The sequence below is a fragment of the Lepisosteus oculatus genome, chromosome 11, assembly GCF_040954835.1.
Source record: "Lepisosteus oculatus isolate fLepOcu1 chromosome 11, fLepOcu1.hap2, whole genome shotgun sequence".
In the NCBI taxonomy this organism is placed as follows: domain Eukaryota; kingdom Metazoa; phylum Chordata; class Actinopteri; order Semionotiformes; family Lepisosteidae; genus Lepisosteus; species Lepisosteus oculatus.
This window is the reverse complement of record NC_090706.1, coordinates 41646065-41665505: the sequence shown is the minus strand read 5'-3', so window position 1 is coordinate 41665505 and position 19441 is coordinate 41646065. Positions and strand designations below refer to the sequence as shown.

Below are 19441 nucleotides of genomic sequence, written 5' to 3'. Positions count from 1 at the left end.
GGACATGTGAAACTCTGAGGACAAAGCTCATTTCCTCTCCCTTTCAAACCAACTGATACAGTATGTCTGCAAATAAACTCATTCGTAGCTTTGATGTCTCAGACTACACATCTGCAGAAACCCTGCAAAAAAATGTACACCTGCAAAAATAATCCCCTCACAAAAGTACTCAGGAAGAATAAAAATGGCATGTGTCCTCTTATCCTTGTGAATTGGCCCATGTATTTGAGGTTTTAAAAACCTGACGTGGCTGTGATTCTGCCACCGAAAGCCCTCGAGCTGGCAGCACACACCAGTTGTCATTTTGCATAATAAGCTGCACATATCAGTACTGTCATACTTTAAATGAGAAAAATACATTAAAACCCTCAGATACAGTATTTTAAAGTGTTATATTCATACCAGACATTCAGCCTTCAGTGGCAGTTTGGTTGTAATAAAGAGATGAGCTCTTTATTAATAATAATACATGGCCACTGAATAGTGTATTACCTCTTAGAAAAACAAGGTATCCTTTAAATACTCAGAGTAGCTGCTGGACTCTTGGATAGATTCAGTAAATACCTCCTCTGCCCTCTCACACAATTCTCCTTCAGGTCAGCTCCTGCAAGCCACCTGCTTTCTATTTCACACATAGCAAGGGATACATACGTCATTACAAACGTTTACCCATGGGTCTATCCTTTTTTTCTCAGCAGTTTTGTGTCAGAGAGCACAATAACAAGAACAGAACATGAAAACATTTACAAATAAAAGACAGTTATTTGCCCTTTTTTGCCTAAGACAATATCCGTTGTAAAATCTTTCTAGTGCTGTATTCTTGGGATTTGAATCCTGTGCTTTTCAATGTACTGTATATTCTGTTGTATTGAGAGCTTTAGTGAGTATCAACTTTCCTACCTCAGTAAAGTTCAAATCCCAAAAATCCAAACATTAACATTTCTGTCATGACTCTCAGTGTGTTAGCAGATGTAAAATTAAGCAATAAGCTTAATTTCTGAGAGATTAAATACAGCATGACAGCAAGTCTTTCAGGCTTCTCTTCAATAGCATATAATCAATACTTACTCCTGTCAGTGCTAATGGAAAATTCTGGGAACAATTAATTTTTTAATTAGTGTCAGTAGGTTGAAAAGACATTTTACTGATATTAAAAGCAGCTCTATTAGATGCAAATATGTTCTTGGGTTCTGCTTCACATGGTTGCTAACAAAATAAACTGACAAGTGCATGAAATTGATTGCTTCCCTGTCTTTTGTTGGCCTGATATAAAAAAACTGCTGGCACTGAAATATTTTGACAAAAGTGAATCGCTGCTAATTTCAAAAGGGGTACTCAAATAAATGAACACAGTTAATCTTTAAAGATATTGTGGAAAAATTAAAAAATGCAGTAAAGTTAATTTAAATTCTCTCTTTTGTGTCTTTTGTGGACATACAGTATAGACACTGTAGTATGGAATGCTGATAGTTCTGAATCTATGGAACAGCAGTCTGAAAAATACTCAGATTCCCAGACCTGTTAACATTAATGAATTAATGTGTATGAAACCCCTTCAGTAACTAGAAACCAAGACTGTTTCTGCATGTATCCACACTGTATTCACGATGAAAATAAGAAGTTACCTGTATGAATATATAAGAAAGCACATGAGACGAATCTGCTTGTACAGCCTCAGGGGCACCTGTCCGCCCTACCTGATGGAGTTGGAGATCTTGCTGGTGTCGTCCGCTGTCGCCTCGTTCTCTATGTGAAACCCGTTGGGGATGACCTTCAGGGAGGACCTGCTGAGGACGTTCTCAGATCTGCTGCTCGTTATGGAGTGACGCAGGGGGCTCCCGCAGGCCTCCTCAGCACACCGTCCGGCCGTCGGGTCCTCCTGCCCCTGTGGCCCCTCCTGCTCTGCCTCCTGCTCGCTCACGGTGCTCAGCTCCAGAACCTCTTGCTGCTGGGCCACCAGCTTCTGCTCCAGCAGCTCGGGTCCGTCCTTGACCCTCTGCTGGATGAGAGGGGTCAGCGGGGCCTCGAAGCTGACACAGCTGTCCGTCTCGTCGGTCAGGGACAGCACGTCGAGTGAGTCCAGGCTGCTGTAGTAGGTGCCCCTCATGAGGTCCGACTCCACGATTCGCTCGAAAGTAGAACTGAACCCATCCCGGTTGTCCCGGACCTGGGTCCCCTCTTTCTCCGTATCAGCATCCGTCTGATTCTCTGCTTTCCTGTAACAGCGGGAAGTGTCAATGTGAGGCCTTAGTGCCCAGTTAAGCCCTGTGCATCTGTGCATCTGTTCCAGCAACAAGCAAGCCAAGCAGCTCCACTTGCTTTTTGGACACATTAAAAGAACACATTTTTTAGAAAATTCCCGATGATTTAATAAATAAAACATTCAATCTCTAACAAAAAAAATAGCTCACCAAACATGTTCTGCCCAAATATATAATAAAAGTTACACTCTCCTGCCCATAGGAATCCAAAGTAAATCATGTACATGGATTGTGCATGTAGTACGAACAGGTTACAGGGAAACAGGAAGAAGATAGCAGTGACCACAGAGTGCAGAGGTCAGCAGTGGGAACCGAGCTGTGGGACGACAGCTCTTCCTAATTTAAAGTAATGATCCAGTCTCACACAGTCAGTCACCCTGTCAAATATACAGAAATAAAAAATGCAAACACTCTTCACAACTATTATATAGCAACATATACATACCATTTGATACTGTGTATGTTGTACTGTATATGTTTGCATTCTGCAGCTTGTCTTTCTATTAAACACAGAGATACCTTCAGGTGCTCAGTCTCAGATTTGTATTTTACCTGCTGATGACGTGTTTGGCAGCTGGCAGCCATTTTGGCTCTGCACAGTCCTCAGCAGGGATCTTAAACCAAAATGGCTGCCAGGTACAGAGCCCTCCAAGGGTCACAAAGCACAGCTTTTGCATTCAGGAAATTAAAGTACTATATTGTATTATTAATTGGATTTTCTTTATTTTAATCATTAGTAGATATGTATGGTGATGGTGGTGTTTATTGTATTAATTTGTGTTAGTCAAACCTCTATAAGAATAAGAATATTTTCAAATATGGACATACAGATTCTTTGCACAATAAAAATGATAGCATTAATAATTACTATTTAATTAAATATAGCAGTATACATACAGTATGGATTATTGGGGTCAACACAAGGAATCAGCAATGAACAACAATTTCACAAATTGCAGTCTAGGTAGAAGTAAAATAAGCTGTCAGAAATAAAATGGCACACAGGACAGACATTAGTAATTACAATCTCTTGGGACCACTCTCTGGCCACACACAGGGAGACAGCTCACCCACTGACCCAGGGCCCAGTCGCAAGATGAAGGACTCTAGAAATTCCAGACTGAAACACCGGGGAGTGTAACAAAGTATCAAACCTTGAATTTGTCCTGATCATTATTTTCTGGTGTCTTCTTGCTTACACTGAACTGGAGAACACCCTAAATCTACATATCTGTCCCACTGGCAGATAACCTTTTCCATCTTCCCTAACAATGTCACGGGCTCTAACGCTGACAGTGACGAATGCATTAACTAGAGGTCTGGACAGGAGTCTCTCCACACTCTCTGGGAAATCTTCACGCAATGACCTACCTATTGTACTGTAGTAGATATCTTCTACTTCCCACAAAAACAGGCAAGAAGTGTGGAGGATACAAACTGCTTCCAGTACCAGAGACAAATCCACAAACTTTTCTAATCAACACTGTGGACATTTCTTTTCCTTTCTTTTAATCCATATGGGAATTTTAATGTGAAAAACCTCTAAATGGCTAAAAAGCAGTGGAGGACTGTGTCATAAAGTTTAATTATGAATAAAAACCACTGTACGTCTTGCTAAGAATTCATACCCAGAGCCGTTTCCTTTCTCTAGCTTATTAATTATTTAGCCTTTAAATAATTAATTTTAATATTAATTTTAATTATACACTCCGATAGGAATAACAGCACTTGCACCTGACCCATAGGTACATTAAAATTAAGATTCCCAAATGCTGAAAATGTACTTATGTGATAAACATACTTTCTAATCACACTGTATTTCACAGCAGGTGTTTACAGTGTGTAATGCTATTTCAAGAAAGCAGATAAACAATCTGTGATTTGGAGCTTTTTAAAGAAAGGAATCATGTCACACTTCACATCAGTGTTTCCAGCATTCATATACTGTACAGTGCACAGTGCACAGGTTATTTAGGACTGCAATACTGAGTGCGGTCTTTATTTAAATATAAGCGAAGGGGTCACAATGACAATAAAACTAATTCTTGTTTTTTTTTCTATTGTATAGATTTCTGTTTTTCTATATATTTTATCTGAAGATACAGCTACAGCAAAACCTAAGTAAAAACAGTTTTGGTCCTTTTCACAGTTAATCTACTTGTTTAATTGTCACAAGACATTTTAAAGGAAGCAGTTTTGACAGAAATAAATGCTGAAAGCTGCCAGCCCTAGAAATCACTGCTTAAACCAAGAATCACCACACAGAGGGGAGTTAGCAGTGCCACCTCCTGTAGCCAGCTCTCCTTGGGCCTGAGGAGCTAAGCAAGCCTGGTCCTGAGGAATGGTTGTAAGTGCTGGTGGACCAGGCAGCCCTGTGGACAAGAGTTTCCAAAGATGGACCACACTACGTGGCAGGAGGTGCCAACCTCTGCATGAAATGTTATCCTATTGTCCTAGATACTAGGTTGTTAAAAAGCTCATGTCTCTGCTGCTAAGACGAGGTGTGTTAACCCCATTGTCCTGGTTAATTCTAACAGCCTGGTCTTCCTCCATTTCCCCTGTATTCAAGTGATGAAGAAGTTTAATTTACAGTAGATGCCCAGTTTGGTGCCACACTTCACTCATGGATGAAGTGAATTGTTACCTATAAGTAAAACACAATGGGATCCTTTGGGGATGCAAAGTGCTACTGTATATACTTTAAAGAAATTACACAGTCATTATTAAACTAACAATAAAAAGAAAACAAGCCTGGAGTATGCTCATGTAGGATCCTGCAGATGTGAAGAAAGGCTACAAGAATGAGCAGCAGGGCCCACACATTCAGAGTCAGACAACATGAGCTGAAAGGCACAAGGTGAAGGACGCTTCCTCCTAGCGAAAAAGACATGTGAGGGATAATGGCTGTCCAACACACTGAAAGACTGTTTAAGAACAATTACTCACAGTGATACAGTCCCACAGTCATCTGGCTACAGATCCATGGTATATATGGACCCTTATGCAGTATCATTACTATTCTCTGCTTTTCAATTTAGCATTAAGGAAAAGCCCTTGGAGAACTATTGCTTCAGGCATTTAATGTATTTCAGGTATATGCTGTAGAGCTGCTTGCAGACAGCACCTTACAAATCTGGGGGATAAATGCTTCTCTGCAACAGACAGATCACATTCCCAGCTTCAAAAGAGGGGCCTGCCTGTGAATTACATTATTCTCTTTTTTTCTCCTACTTCTCTTGTTTTCCTCTTTTCTTTTTTTTTCTCTCCTCAGTATTCACCCCTGTGGCTCTGCCCAGAAAAAAAAAAGTTGAATTAATGTTAAACATGAGTTTATGTTGCTACGGTTCTCAAAAATATAACCCTGAGGTTAGGTTTACTTTTTAAACATCATTCTGAAGTGTGGACAATATTCATTCACACTGAAACAAGTCCAAACAGCTTTAAATAAAAGCAAATAATAACACAAAGTCTTTAGTCTACATTCAGTAAACAATTCATGTCTTCTCCATATACTTCACAATCTAAACTGTAGAATGCCCTGATCCCCGATGCCACCATCCAGAAAGCTAATGGTGGACAGATGCTCCCAACTCGGTCCTGGAGATCAATTCAATTCACTTTTAATAGTTTAGAAATTCAGCTCTCCTTTTTAAAAAAGCCTTCATACAAACATGAAGAACTAAAAATTGTATTTCTATACTGAACTATGGGAGTCTGCTGTGTGTTATGGCATTGAGCAAGTAGCTTTCTTTGAAAGCAAATCTATAATTATGCCTGTGGGATTTGATTTTTTTTTCATCATATTCTATGCGTGTGTAAAATCTCATTACTTTACTGTGGAGTCTGTCACTCATTTGCCCACAGTAGACGTGGAGGACTGCAGTGTTCAAACAGAAGACTGTCAGGGACAAAGATTACATCTTCCCAAGTTCAAGTCCAACTGGTGACTTACAGTACAATACTGACAGTTTTTTTTCCTAAAAAAAATATACTTCTTTCGTGCACATATGCTTTAATATTATATTTATGAATTCAATTCATATATTGCTAATATAGCAAGGTACAAAGTTTTACCTTGCTATTAAATCGAATATTTTTCTCTCATAACCAGGAGTTAAGCCTGGCTTCCAAAATTATTATTATTTTGCTTATTGAACAACAATGCGTGTATGGCTGACTGGCTACTAACTGGATTTGCTCTGATCTGTCAGAGCTTAATATGCTATTAAATGGCTTTAGCAATTTATTACATGGCTTTGGTAATATTTCCAGTATATATATTATATTAAAAAGATGATAACGGCAATGCGGTGACGTTACCTACAGTACATTCAATGCAATGGGAGATTAATACATCTTGGGTCTCCCCAGGAGAAATGGACTGGAAGAGGATGAACGGAAGATCAGTAGTGAGGTCATTTGCTCGTATTCATCCATCCGTCTTAACATCCATCCATCTCTCATCTCTCAGTTTCATGCCTATCTGCAGGAATCACGCAGTTTCTTTCATACCTGCTTGGCTCATCTTCAGTCTGAGAGGTCTCGTCTCCAGCGGTACCACTTGGCCCTTCTCCAGGAGCTGGCCTGTCCCTCTCGTCCCCCCTGTCTTTCAACCTGCCATTCATGAGAGGCCTGTCAGCCACCTCTTCATCTCCGGATTCCAGGCCGTTCTGTGAGTGTGAAACACAAGAGCCCCTGGAGGATAGCCTGCATTCTTTACCCAGTTCCTCTTGCATTTTCTCTACATCCTGCCCTTCCTTTCTCAGCTGCGATACTTTGCCTCCTAGTGTTCCAGTGCTCTTCTCCGACGTGTCGCTGTTCTGTTTCTTTCCAAAGCTGCGTCCCGCCTCTGCCTCCTCCACGCTCTGCCCCAGACCTGCCTCGGCGGTCAGGACGCCGGCATGACCCTCAGAAGAGCCTCCGTTTGCAATGTGATGTGTGCCAAGCGGCCGCAAGGTACTTTCAGTTTCCAAGACCAGGGACACAGTGCTGTTGTTTTCTTCATTCATGTCAACTCCTTTGGCAGATGAGGCTGCGTCTCTCTGGAGTTAGAGAATAAGGATGCCGGCTGGATCCAGGAACTGTTAAAGATATTATGTCTGCAAAAGGAAACAGATGAGACGTCCTTTAGCACATGCAGCACTGCAGACAGATCTTAAGCAACCAAAGGAAGCAAAAACAATATACAAAGAAAATATGCCGTCAAACACCATCCTTTTTAGACAAAGTTGAATTGAAGCACTGTACCATCACGTCAAGGCACTCAGAAAGTGTGATGTACTGTATATGTGTACGTTTTCAAACACACACTACACCTGTCCTCCAATTTTACTTCCGTTTTAAACAGAAAGCATTTTAAAAGTGACTTGAAAAGTAGAGATAGCATCTCTTTAGTAGAGTATACTGAGCTGAGACAAAGTCACCCCAGACTCCAGACCCCAGGTTTTCCTTCTGTAAACTCAGACAGGCACTCCTTGAACTTCTGCTGACCCTAGAATCCAGGAGACCAGGCAACGTGTGTTACCACAGCACCACAAACAAAGAAGACAAATGTGTCAGTAAAGTGAGAGCTACTGTAGAATGTCTTGTCATAGCTGATCTTGTTGTTTTGCTAGACCTCTAACTTGCAAATCCGGGCTTCATTTTGAGCCCCATGTTACAGTGGTGACTCACTTGCTTAGTTGGTTGTTTTACACTTAACAGGATTGTTATTTCTCCTACAAGTCACATAAAGATGGAAATGCAAATTTACACAATGTCCTCCTGGAGTCTTTAACTAGCAAAAGGGTAAAAGGTTTGATTTAATTCAGCCATACAACAAAGGATTAGTATGTACAGTAGCATGGTCCTGAGCTCTGCTCCTGACACTGATATTGTCTTTTATATATTCTGGATGTAAATTTAGTGGCACTCGTTGTCCCTTGTCCCTGTTATTTACTTCCTTCTTTTCCTGGTAACAGGAGTGAGATGCAAATTTAATAAAATAGGTTTCCAGAGCAACAAAGGATAAATATAACAATATTAACTGTGGGAGCCTGTGATCAATTCAATGTCAATTTCACACACCCTGTGGGAGGGAATTAGTCGTGCATATCACAAAGCTGAATTGTTCATGATGCTATATTTTCATAGGCTAACTGAGAAGAAGGTACTGTAGAATCAGTACTCAGGAGCCAACAACATACAGAACAGTTCCTCTACATTCCAGCTGCTCGTGTCCTTTCCAGAGTGTATGGACTTGCATGAGGAAAAAGCTCAAGCACATGGAAATGTCCCCAGTCAGCAGTGATTGTTCCCTGTTCCCCGGAGGAAGAAACACCACTCCCTGCACGCCTGTGATATTCTGGGGCTTCTGCAGATGGTGCACAAGGGTCCTTGGTGCACCCTAGAGGCTTCAGACACAGCCCTGTCTCCCCCGAGCAGCTGAATCGCAAGCAGGCGCACGTACCTCCTTCTGCTGGACTGAACCTGGGTGTAACCCTTTAAGTGTGTTAATAATAATAATAATAATAACATTACTTTATTAACCCTTTACAATTTCTTGCATTAGGAATTATCTTTTCACATACCCCAGCTTGCTCTCCATGAGACACACAGACAGGGAGAGAGCCTGGGGTCATAGCACAGGGTCTGCCAAATTGTACAGCACCCCTGGAGCAGTTGGGGTTAAGGGCCTTGCTCAGGAGCCCAGCTGTAGAATTTGAACCGGCAACCTTCCAGCCACAGGCGCAGATCCTTAGCCACAGAGCCACCACTCAATGTTATGTGGGACTGCTCAGCATAGGGATGGTTACGTTTCACTGTCTTGTGCATAACCTGCATATAACGATCTTCAGGCTGCCTCAATATCTATTATTTAAAACTATTATAGATAGATTATCTCTCCTGATGATTTCTTAGAAGAAATATATGCAGTAAATTCCTGGCCGGGACACTGTAAATGGTCCATAAATATATGCTGTAGCTGTTAATTTAAACTGTCTATGAAGAGTAGGAACACATTTATTATTAACATTTTCAGTATGTTTCATTCATTTAATTATTATATAGTATTCTTATTAATCTGAAAGCAAAATTAATCTGATGCCTTTATCCATGTTGCATTAAAAACAACTGAAACTGCACAGAGCACAGATGTACAGTATATACTTTCTATCATACACAGATCACTCTTTTTTACATCCCATCCACATCCACCCAACTCCAGTTTTGCAGCAACCCTTGTTCATTCCTCACTCTGCATGGGGTCGCAGCCTCATCATCCTGTTGCCAGGACTGGGGCAAATCTCACTATACATGAACACTCAACAAGCAGCCTCTAATTCATCTCTTCCCTCAGTGTCATTAATCCTTGTGAAATAGTATGAACCTGCAGAGGAACAATTCATTTCATCTTGAAAATATATATATATTTTACTTTTCAGAAGGGAACTGACTTTGTTCCATATTTAAATGTCTGTAAATGCATATTATTACATTTTTTAAAACAAACTTTTTAGAGGAACTGTGCTTCCATTAACAGCACAAGAATTATGTTATGATATTAGTACAAATTAGATATTTTAAAGCCCCCAAGTTCTATTGTTTTAACAATATTAACAGTACATTTTAAAGAGGTGAATTGTAACATTCTGTTCCACATCTTTTTTTCAGTAAAACAGTAGCAACTAGCAAACACAGAAATCAATATCACACTAATATCAATTTGCATTTTCATTCTCCAGAGTATGAGCTATTTCGGTACAATTTATATTGATTTTGCTTTGGCTAATCATAGCGGGGCAAGGTGTGTCATGTTAAATTTTCTGTCTGCATTATCATGAAAGCCTTGCTAAAGGTTTGAATATATCTTACTGATTGTTATATCCCTATTGAAAAAATGGTCTTGAGGGACCAGAGCCTTTCAGTGCCAAATTGAAAGGCAAAATGCTGAAAAGGCAATAGATCTTAGAATGCACAGGTCTTTGGGCTTCCCAGGGGTCATTTAAAATGAAGTAAAAGCCAATATCTGAAGGCAGAGCATTCTCTTTTCCAGGACACCATAAACAGAGCATCGATGTCCTAGAGATATGGGAGGTGACATCGCAGTATCAGTACAGTATCAGAGGACTGAATGCCTTCGTGACCATGAATGAAGCGCGTGATGTTAGTGGGAGATTACCTGTCACACAGACAAGGTACGACAGCCCCCTGAGTAAGGTGAGTCCAGGGGCTGCTGGCGTGCCAGAGGAAGGGCGGAGAGGTTTTGTTGAACAGAAAAAGAAGTAAGATGCCTCTCGTTTATATAAAAGGGAGAGGAGGTAACTGGTCGTTTCCTCCCGAATGTTCGCTCCGAATTCCATTTATTGTCTCTGTGATCGGTCTTCGTGTGTGTGTGTGGACTGACTTGTGTGTAAGACCATAACAACAGAGTATGTTGTAACACTGGCACAACTGGCATAAAGAACAAGGAAGTAATTTTAATCAACTACATAACTCATTAGTTCAGGTGGGTAGCTGCGTCAGCATGCGTAGGCTGCAAAGGAACAAGTAATAGGTTTATTCCATGCTGAAAAAAAGAAGAAAGAGAACACAACGTTTCGGCCGTGGAGCCTTCTTGGCTCCACGGCCGAAACGTTGTGTTCTCTTTCTTCTTTTTTTCAGCATGGAATAAACCTATTACTTGTTCCTTTACATAACTCATTGATTAATAAAGGGACCAAGTACTTCTAGAATAAAACACATTCCTTATTTAAAAATGCCATCTATTATCCAGAGGTTCATGAAGGTCCATTGGTTTGCATGTAATGTGAAAGTGCCAATTAGCTAAATTCCATGCATACACCCAGTGATGAGATGCATAGGCTACACCTTACAGCACACACCAATCTAATTATTTCTAAGAACACAAAGGCAGAAATGTGATTGTATGATTAAAGTTTCTCTGCCCATTCCTGAACACATCACACACCAAATTATACTGGTTACAATCATGTTTTTCAGTTTCCTGTCAAGCTTATCCTATACCATTTCCAATGAATTAAGGTCAGGCTATAGACGAGGACTGCGGTTTCAGGCCCATTTTGTTCTTGGGTAAACATGTGTGTCTGATGTCTCAAACCACGCTACAGACATTGCATGACTTATGCAGAAGTGCAATATAACAACTGTAATATCAGTCATTAAGAAGGATATACAATCTAACCAAAGAGATTAATCAGTTTATCCCCAAAAAATGCTGTCTTACTCATCAATGGATGCATCCAGACAGTGTGTGTCAGAGTGGCTTGCAATATATTTAAAGCTGCTGAATTCAGATAAGAAAGGTCATGCTGAAACTGCATGTGACATCCGCACCAAAGCCATCTAGAATATTGCCTTTCGTCCCGGTCACCACATTATGAAAAAATATATTTCATCACTGGAAAGAGACCAGAGAAAGGTGACCTAAATAAGATTAATACTGAAAGTAGGTTATATACAGTACATGCAAGTATAGTCAGGCTGACCAAAACATGGTATGTGCTGAAACAGGCCATTTTCAGTGTAATTCATAAGCATTAGAAAAAACAATAAAACTTTAATATGTACAGTATATATTTGTTTTACTATTTAATAGTCAGCTCCAAGTTTTGTCCCAGCTTCTGCTCCAGGATTTCAAACTTCCTTTTACAAAATCCAATTCTGCAGAGTCAGGATCTCTGTGTGAGAATGAAACACCCCCTCCGCACCTCCAGCTGAGAATCAGATCTGTTCCGATTCTTAATGATGTGAAATTGGAGTGAAAGCGCCAGCAATTACCATGAGAATGAACACAGACCTGGGGACACAAGAACCCTTCTAAGAGCCCTGCAGCAGGACCAGTCCCTTCCTGGGGATTATTATTAAAGTGGGACAAAGTGAAAGCTTTGCTCAGTAGCTCCAGCTAACGGTAGAGCAGTTCTATGTAAATATTATTTATTTTGACTGCTAGGTGGTTAACAGGTGTAACTATAAGGAGGCAAAGAAATTATAAGGAAGAATTCCTGTGGTATCACAACACCGCATAATGACAATACAATTTTTAAAGCTAATCCACAACACCAACTCCGCAGTATATCATGTGCAAACACTTTAGATTTAATATAGATATAACTGAATATAGGCAAAACCTACATGAAAATCATACAAAAAATATTAGTCATTTAAATTGTTAGTACACCACAAAAATCCTAAAATGGAAGTCCTATATGTAAAGTTTCCTCTGCTATAATGTAAATTCATTCTTAAAACACATGAATATTTTGACGTGAAAAGACCATATGTCTAGCATTAAACAAGCAATTGAAATCACAATGCATGTTAGTTTGTTACAATTACTTTAGTTCAATGAGATAACAACCTGTAACAAATAGTGTCAATATGTTTTCACCAGTAATTTGTTTTCATCTAAACATTTTAGAAAAAAACGTCAATAAATCAATTTCTTAATCAATGAGTTATAATGAAGATTGTTAGATAGACACTGATCATGGTCATTTTAGATGTTTTTTATGTCCACTCTCTCCAAGATTTGAAAGGATCGTTCCAAGGTCATCTGGCATTATCTAGGTTTCCCAAGAAATTGTTTTATTTTTTACAGCCTCTTAACACAGCCCTTTGACTGACAAACTGGCTTCTCGCCAGTCATTCCCCAGCAGCCAACATGCAACTACAGGACACTGTATTCGATTCAGCCAAACAGATGTAACAGAGGCAATATTAAGATGTTAAATTTTTAAAATAAGCCTTTATAAAAAAAATAGCAACCTGTTAGTCTAGCTAATATAAATATTGCAGGAACATGTCAATCATCACAGGGGGATTATAAACTATTAATTCGAACAATATAGAAAATGACTAAGAAACAGCATGGATTATACCGAATCACTACAGATTTTGCTCTAAATCCTAAATATGACAAATTACATAGTTAATTAATTTGGTAACAAAATACTATTGGGTTAGAAAGCATTTTCTGCATTTTTCCTCAAACTCAAAACAACATCAAAGTAACATAATCAATGAGCCGGGCACATTTTCCTTAGTAGAATGAAAAAGGTTTCCACTGGCACGTACGGAAGTTCAGGCCTCCCGATCCCATCTCACTCCCTGACTGCTGTGTGCATTTTAATGAATTAAACACAGACTGTAGCTGTCAGATGTGTGTGCGAAACCCTTCACTCCTGCAGCCAGAGTGATAGATCCCTGCCCACACAAACACAGATCTGACTGAGATGAGCAAACCCCCAGAGAGAGGTCTCTGCAGATTGAAACAAAGCTTCGAAGCTCTCTGTTCACCGACAGTGGCTTCTATCAATATTTAACATGGTAAGCCACAATTAAAATGCTATATTCCACTGACCATTTTTAACCCACTTCAAGAAACACATATTTTCTAAAATGGAAAATTAAAATACATACTTCTACCTACAGTATCTCACCACTTCTTAACTTCTCAACAACAAAATTGTTAAGAATGCCAGTAATTCGCTGTTAAGGTGCATTTGTTAGTCATCTACCATAAATTGAATGTTAATTTAATGAGCCCCTACCCCAACCAAAACATGAATGTATACATTTGGCATCTGAATACAGATCACGAAAGTAAAGGGTTAATTAAACTACCTATTTATTATAACAGGGAAACCTCAATGTAATATCATTTAAAAGGGCATTGTGTCACCACGAGCAGCCCATATGGCCAGCATGCGCTGTAGTAAAATCTACCAGAGACTTCAGTTCTGCAGGAGGTACACCAATGCCAGTCCTCCATGAGAAAGTCAGTTAACTCGTGCCTATGGAGGTTGAAAATGCCACTACTGGTATTATTCTGGAGTGCTGACTCCTGTAATGCTGGGCCAGCATGTTATCAGATCAAGTGTCTGCGTTTGGGTAGACTGACTCCATGACTGGTTTGCACAACCTCTCCAGGCTCCTATGATGATACAGGTGGACAACTTTAGCACACGAACCACTGGGCAAACACATGTGCTCTATGGATGGAGACATTGTCATCCTGGGCAATACTCCTTACTGAAGGAAGGAAGTGCTTCAACTTGCGTTGAGGATGATCACTCAGTACTATTACACTGATTAGCACTGGCCTTGCCCTCGTAGGGAATGAGAGCACCCAAGATCATGGTGTAGGATGATTCATCTGATCACATCACACGTCTCCACTGCTCAGTGGTCCATTGTCCATGGTTTTTATGTACCTCATGGACTCATAAACCTTTTTGCAAATTTAGTAGATGTTGCAACCGTAGATTTCTCACAGCGTGATGCAAAATACCTGTATTCCTTGCCATTTCTTTCATATACTGTAGGCTCACCCCTCGTGTGTCTGTCTGTTTTTGTCTGTGTGTTTTGCAATGAACTGTCACTGCTTGTTGGGATGGGCTCTGGCTCTCCCTCTTGACCCAATATTGGATAATATAGTTTGAAAATGGATGTATGCAATACCTAGTGTACTACCTGCACTAATAAACATCTCATGCAGAGCAACAGCTTGAGGATTAAATTTAACCTGATTAGTGTAAACATTTCTTCAGACTTGAAAGCAAAGCAGACTGCCTGGTAAACACACATCCTGCGCCTTTCTGATGGAGCTGTAAGCACTCGGACAAACACAGATGTGAGCTTCAGGCGATGAGCAACATCCGCAGAAACAGCACAGGTGACTGGTGCTAGACAAATGTTCGTCAGGGAGACATTTTCTGCTAATGAATCCAAAAAATTAACTCTTTGCATTCTCAAATAATATGATTGCATGAACTAGCATGGAATGGAATTGTCACTTAATGATACCGCTCACTATGCTTACAGTATATCACTCAGGACATGAATGCCTCCATGCAGTATCAGAACATGGACACATCCACCCCAACACTAATGAAGCATTTCTCTCCTCCACAGTGTGATAAGGGCCACAACAATGCAATGATCCACCAAACATCCTTCCATTACACCATTGAAGATTCAGAGATGTTACTGCATGTCGTGCAAACTAAGTGAGCTCAGACAATCGATTCCCAGTTATCCGTCATGCTGACATCAGTCTCCATGCATAGGTGTCATAGCCCTCTCTGGCAGCAGGGGTCACAGCCATTTACAGGTGGTTAACCCTCAACCCGAACGGGTAACACTGCTGGACGTCTTGTCATCCTGGACTGGTAAAAAATCACACTGCACTTGGCATTTCATTCTCATGACGCAGTCACTCACACCGGACGTTACACCAAAGCGTAAAGATGTACTGTACAGATCTGGATGTTTCCCATGTAAGGCGGGTGATTTGATCTCAAGACCTCAAGTCTGTAAGCCAGATGCTGTGCTATGGCAAGATGTGAGGACGATACACAGACACACATGCAACAGGTCTCTCGGATCAGCTGCTTTCTCCATTACATTGCAGCTCTCAGTTTTCTTGCAATAACCTTAATTTATTAATCATTTTGTACAGCTGCCCAGAACAAACTGAGCTATACCATCTTGCATCCTGAAATAGTACTGAAAACATCTCCGGTGTGCTAAAGAGGAGAAGTCTATGCAGTGCTGTACAACACTAAAGACATTATAATTAAAGACATCACATATTTCAGTCATTGACCTGCATTAAAGCATGTCAGATCTTTCTGAGAATGCTATTATATGAGTGACTTTGCAGTGTAGTAAATATTACTCAGTATTGGACTCTGCAGTGTTATCTATTGCTTCTTCCAGAGAGTAATTGTGTTTATTAATTTTAATATTAAGTCTTTTTCCATATATATTTTATTCACTAAGTTATTGTGTTACTGTTTAGTACCAACTAGATATTCCCACTTCAATCCTACAACCCCATTTCCATAACTGCAATTTGCAAGTCATTTCAAAGCTTAATTTTAACTGTATAATTCTTCTTGGTGGTATCATTAAGACATCTGAGACCTCTAAAAACTCAAAAGGAACATTTTAATATAAGATGAAATATCATTAAAATAATGTGCTTCTTGATGGGAAAGATGTTTGTTTTCAATTTATAGAAACCTGTTAAGCAATTATTTCTCTGGCTTTACTCTTTTTCATTTTAGATAAAGGGAATAATTTCAAAGCTCCTTTTCACCATATTTTAACAGCTTCTTTATTATGCTAAATGCTACAAAAAGACAAATTACATATCAATCGAACCAAGCTTTGTTACACAACCAATACAATGAATAATAATACATATTTCTGTGCATTCCCTAATCTAATCTAATATTCAAAGGCATTAACGCCTGGCATGACAGTCGCAACAGCATTGTCTCTGTAGACACCAGCTGCATATTCATGAATGTCTGAATCCCCCTACGTAGTGTTCCTCTCCATTTACTGCTTCATCACAGTGGCATATTTTCAAAGCACTGCAACATCCCTCATTTCTGCACATTCCTGCACATTCAAACACATTTGACAGTTATGCAACATGAGTTTTGAATGGCTAGTTTTGCAGGAAACTAAGTAGCAGCCTCAAATGATCTATTTATATTAAAAGTAAAAAATACTGTGATGTGTGTAGATTATTTATGTTAATGCAAATCAATAAACATAAAATATTAGCATAAAGCAGTTGATTAAGAGAGGTAGACATCCTAGTACAAGTGTCTATGTCTATGAAGTGATTATGTCTGGAGGCACACATCTCAAAATAATTTTTAAAAAATCGACAGCATCATCACGAAGGGAAATTCAGTGCGGATTGTCTCACCCTACGCTTTGCATTCTGCAAAGAGATCAATAGGTCAATGTTTTGTTTTTACATCTTGGTAATCTGGAGTGCACTGTTGTAATGGTAAAAAAATATTTTGTTGACAAATATATTTATGTATTTCTAAGATAAAAATGATCCATCCATCCATTTTTAGTCTCCTTGTCCTGGTGAATGTAAATATCTAATCCCTTTTCTCGTTCTGCACCGGCACATCCTCATTTTATAGCCTGGCTCAATGTGATTCATGGTAAAAAAAAAAAATCTTATTATTCAGTAAGCAGAAGATTAGTATTACAGATTATGAGTTTCTGTACTGTTCCCTGGAAGTTAAAGTTAATCCTGCACAATCTGCAATGGGTACTGAATTAAACCCTCAGAGAGAAAGAAAAACAAAAATGGCTAAATGGCTCCAGAACCTGCCTTGTGAGGCCTTCCAACCCGCTCAGCCAGACAGGCCTAGGCTGGGCCATTACCAGGATGGGTCTGGGATCCCATCAGTAGGACAGTGGGCGTGTCGGATGAGGGCGCAAGTCCTCATCACTCTTGCGGAGAGAGGAAGCGATTGGAACAGTGTGAAAGAGGAAAACAGAAACTGATGACAAATGTTAATGAAACATATTGTATGTACTGATATGGTAATTATTTTGTGTGTTTTCCCCTTATATTTAGTCTCGAAATAATTATCAGTCCTCAGGTATGGAAGCAAAATTAGCCTGGAGCGCATGACTTTAGCTTTGAGTTTTTATTGAGGTATTTTATACAAACATGGGCAAAGCATATTAAATATGGAGAAAGACTTTGATAAAGAATTGATGACCTTAAATTTATTACTCTCTTTGTAGACTGTAGTTTTCAAACTGTCCTGACCCTGCTGTCCATTGCCAGATAATGTTACACAATAAACTCAGCTTTACTTGCTCACTATACAGTATGTTATTATACACTAGAACTCTTTCAAGAAATACATACATGGAGTACAAACCCAGGGTAAGTCCTTTTCAGGCTGCATACACAATACCTGTCTGGATGAATACTAGCCTTCTTACCACTGCTCTGTGTTCGTCATCTAAAGTTATATAACAGTCCAACATTATGGACACAACCAATTGAATACAAGCCTTGACACTGGGGACCCATGTCTAAAATCTTTGATAATTTCTATCCAGTTCCTTTCACTGAGTTCATAGGGAAACCAATTACCTTGATCTCTCTGTTTCATCATTGTCCATTGTCATAGCTGCCAGAGATGGCTGCCACACAAGAAGGGACTTACAGTATACGGTTGAGCTAATTGGAGGGACCTGGCAGAGACTTCCATAGGTCTGCTATTAAACCCTTTTGGAAGGCAGAGCTCTTTAAACGCACGCCAAAGAATACCCAGGAGAGAACTCAAGAAAGACCTACTGCAGTTGCTGCCTCTCTCATTTGATCCACTGCCATTTTCTCATCTGATGAGCTGAGCACACAGGCAGAATGAGTGCACAAGGGCTCAGCACTCAGGCGGCCATGACAGGAAGCTATATGGAGCATCACTAAAAGATCCCCAAGCTTCAAATTGGCAGATGTTCCCATTATACAATTTTTCCCTGGGACTTTATATTGTGCATCCACAGCAATTAACCCAACAAATCCCAGTCTGATACCACAGACCTTGTCATCTCAAACCATGCAGCCCATAGTTTTTTTCAGCTTGAGAGCAGCAATCGGCACAGCAGTTATGATGATGAGAGTCGAAAATGAAAAGAGCAGCTGGGTACAGCTAAGACTGAGATGCAGCTAAAACAGACTAAACCAACATCAGCCGATATATTTGGAAATTTTTATTAAATAAGTCTCAAAATCAAATGCAACAACACGTGTTTTGCTCGCATTTTACTGTAATGTTTTCACACCAAATGATGTTCCCTTCCTGGCAATCACACCTGCACATGAATTAAACATTCTTCAGTGCTGTGTCACTGAATGCTTTAGCACATTCAGCTCTAATGATCTCCCGCAGCATGGCCAACGCTTGTTCTAACCTCTGTTCTCAACCTCTTGTCAACTATTTCATTGCATCCACTGGTATCCAGGATGGCCAGTGCAACAATTGCATACTGGTAACTTCTGTATTTCTGATTTGAGTAATTCAGGCTCAGAGTATATTTCCGGTCATTAGCATGTTAAAAAAACAAACCCTTTACCCACTTAGTGAGTACATTATTTAAGAATGGAATGATATAGGTCCTTCAAAATCACAAATTCTGTTTACATATATTAAACAACTGAAAACAAACTTCATTATAATACTTCCAAATTCCACACAAAAAACGCAGTAGTTCGGTCAAACCCCAATTAAGGAGAAGAGGCTGATGCAAGAAGCCAGCTTTATAGGGGAATCTCTGCTGGCCTAAGTGAAAAACCTGTCCATAAAGACAGGGCTCTCAGAACTAATTAAGGATGAGAAGGA

At 39.8% G+C, this 19441-nt stretch overlaps 1 protein-coding gene across 2 annotated transcripts in view; it reads right to left on the bottom strand.

The window, feature by feature from the left end:
- The window catches only part of psd2 (pleckstrin and Sec7 domain containing 2), a 110040-nt gene that overhangs the window by 67483 nt on the left and 23116 nt on the right, over window positions 1–19441 (bottom strand). For both annotated transcript variants that reach the window (XM_006632120.3, XM_069195377.1), the window contains exons 2-3: window positions 6774–7360; window positions 1698–2216 (exon numbers count right to left, since the gene is read on the bottom strand). In XM_006632120.3, coding sequence (XP_006632183.2) covers window positions 1698–2216; window positions 6774–7270 — 1016 coding nt within the window. In that variant the 5' untranslated portion in view covers window positions 7271–7360. The remainder of the gene's footprint in view (window positions 1–1697; window positions 2217–6773; window positions 7361–19441) is intronic.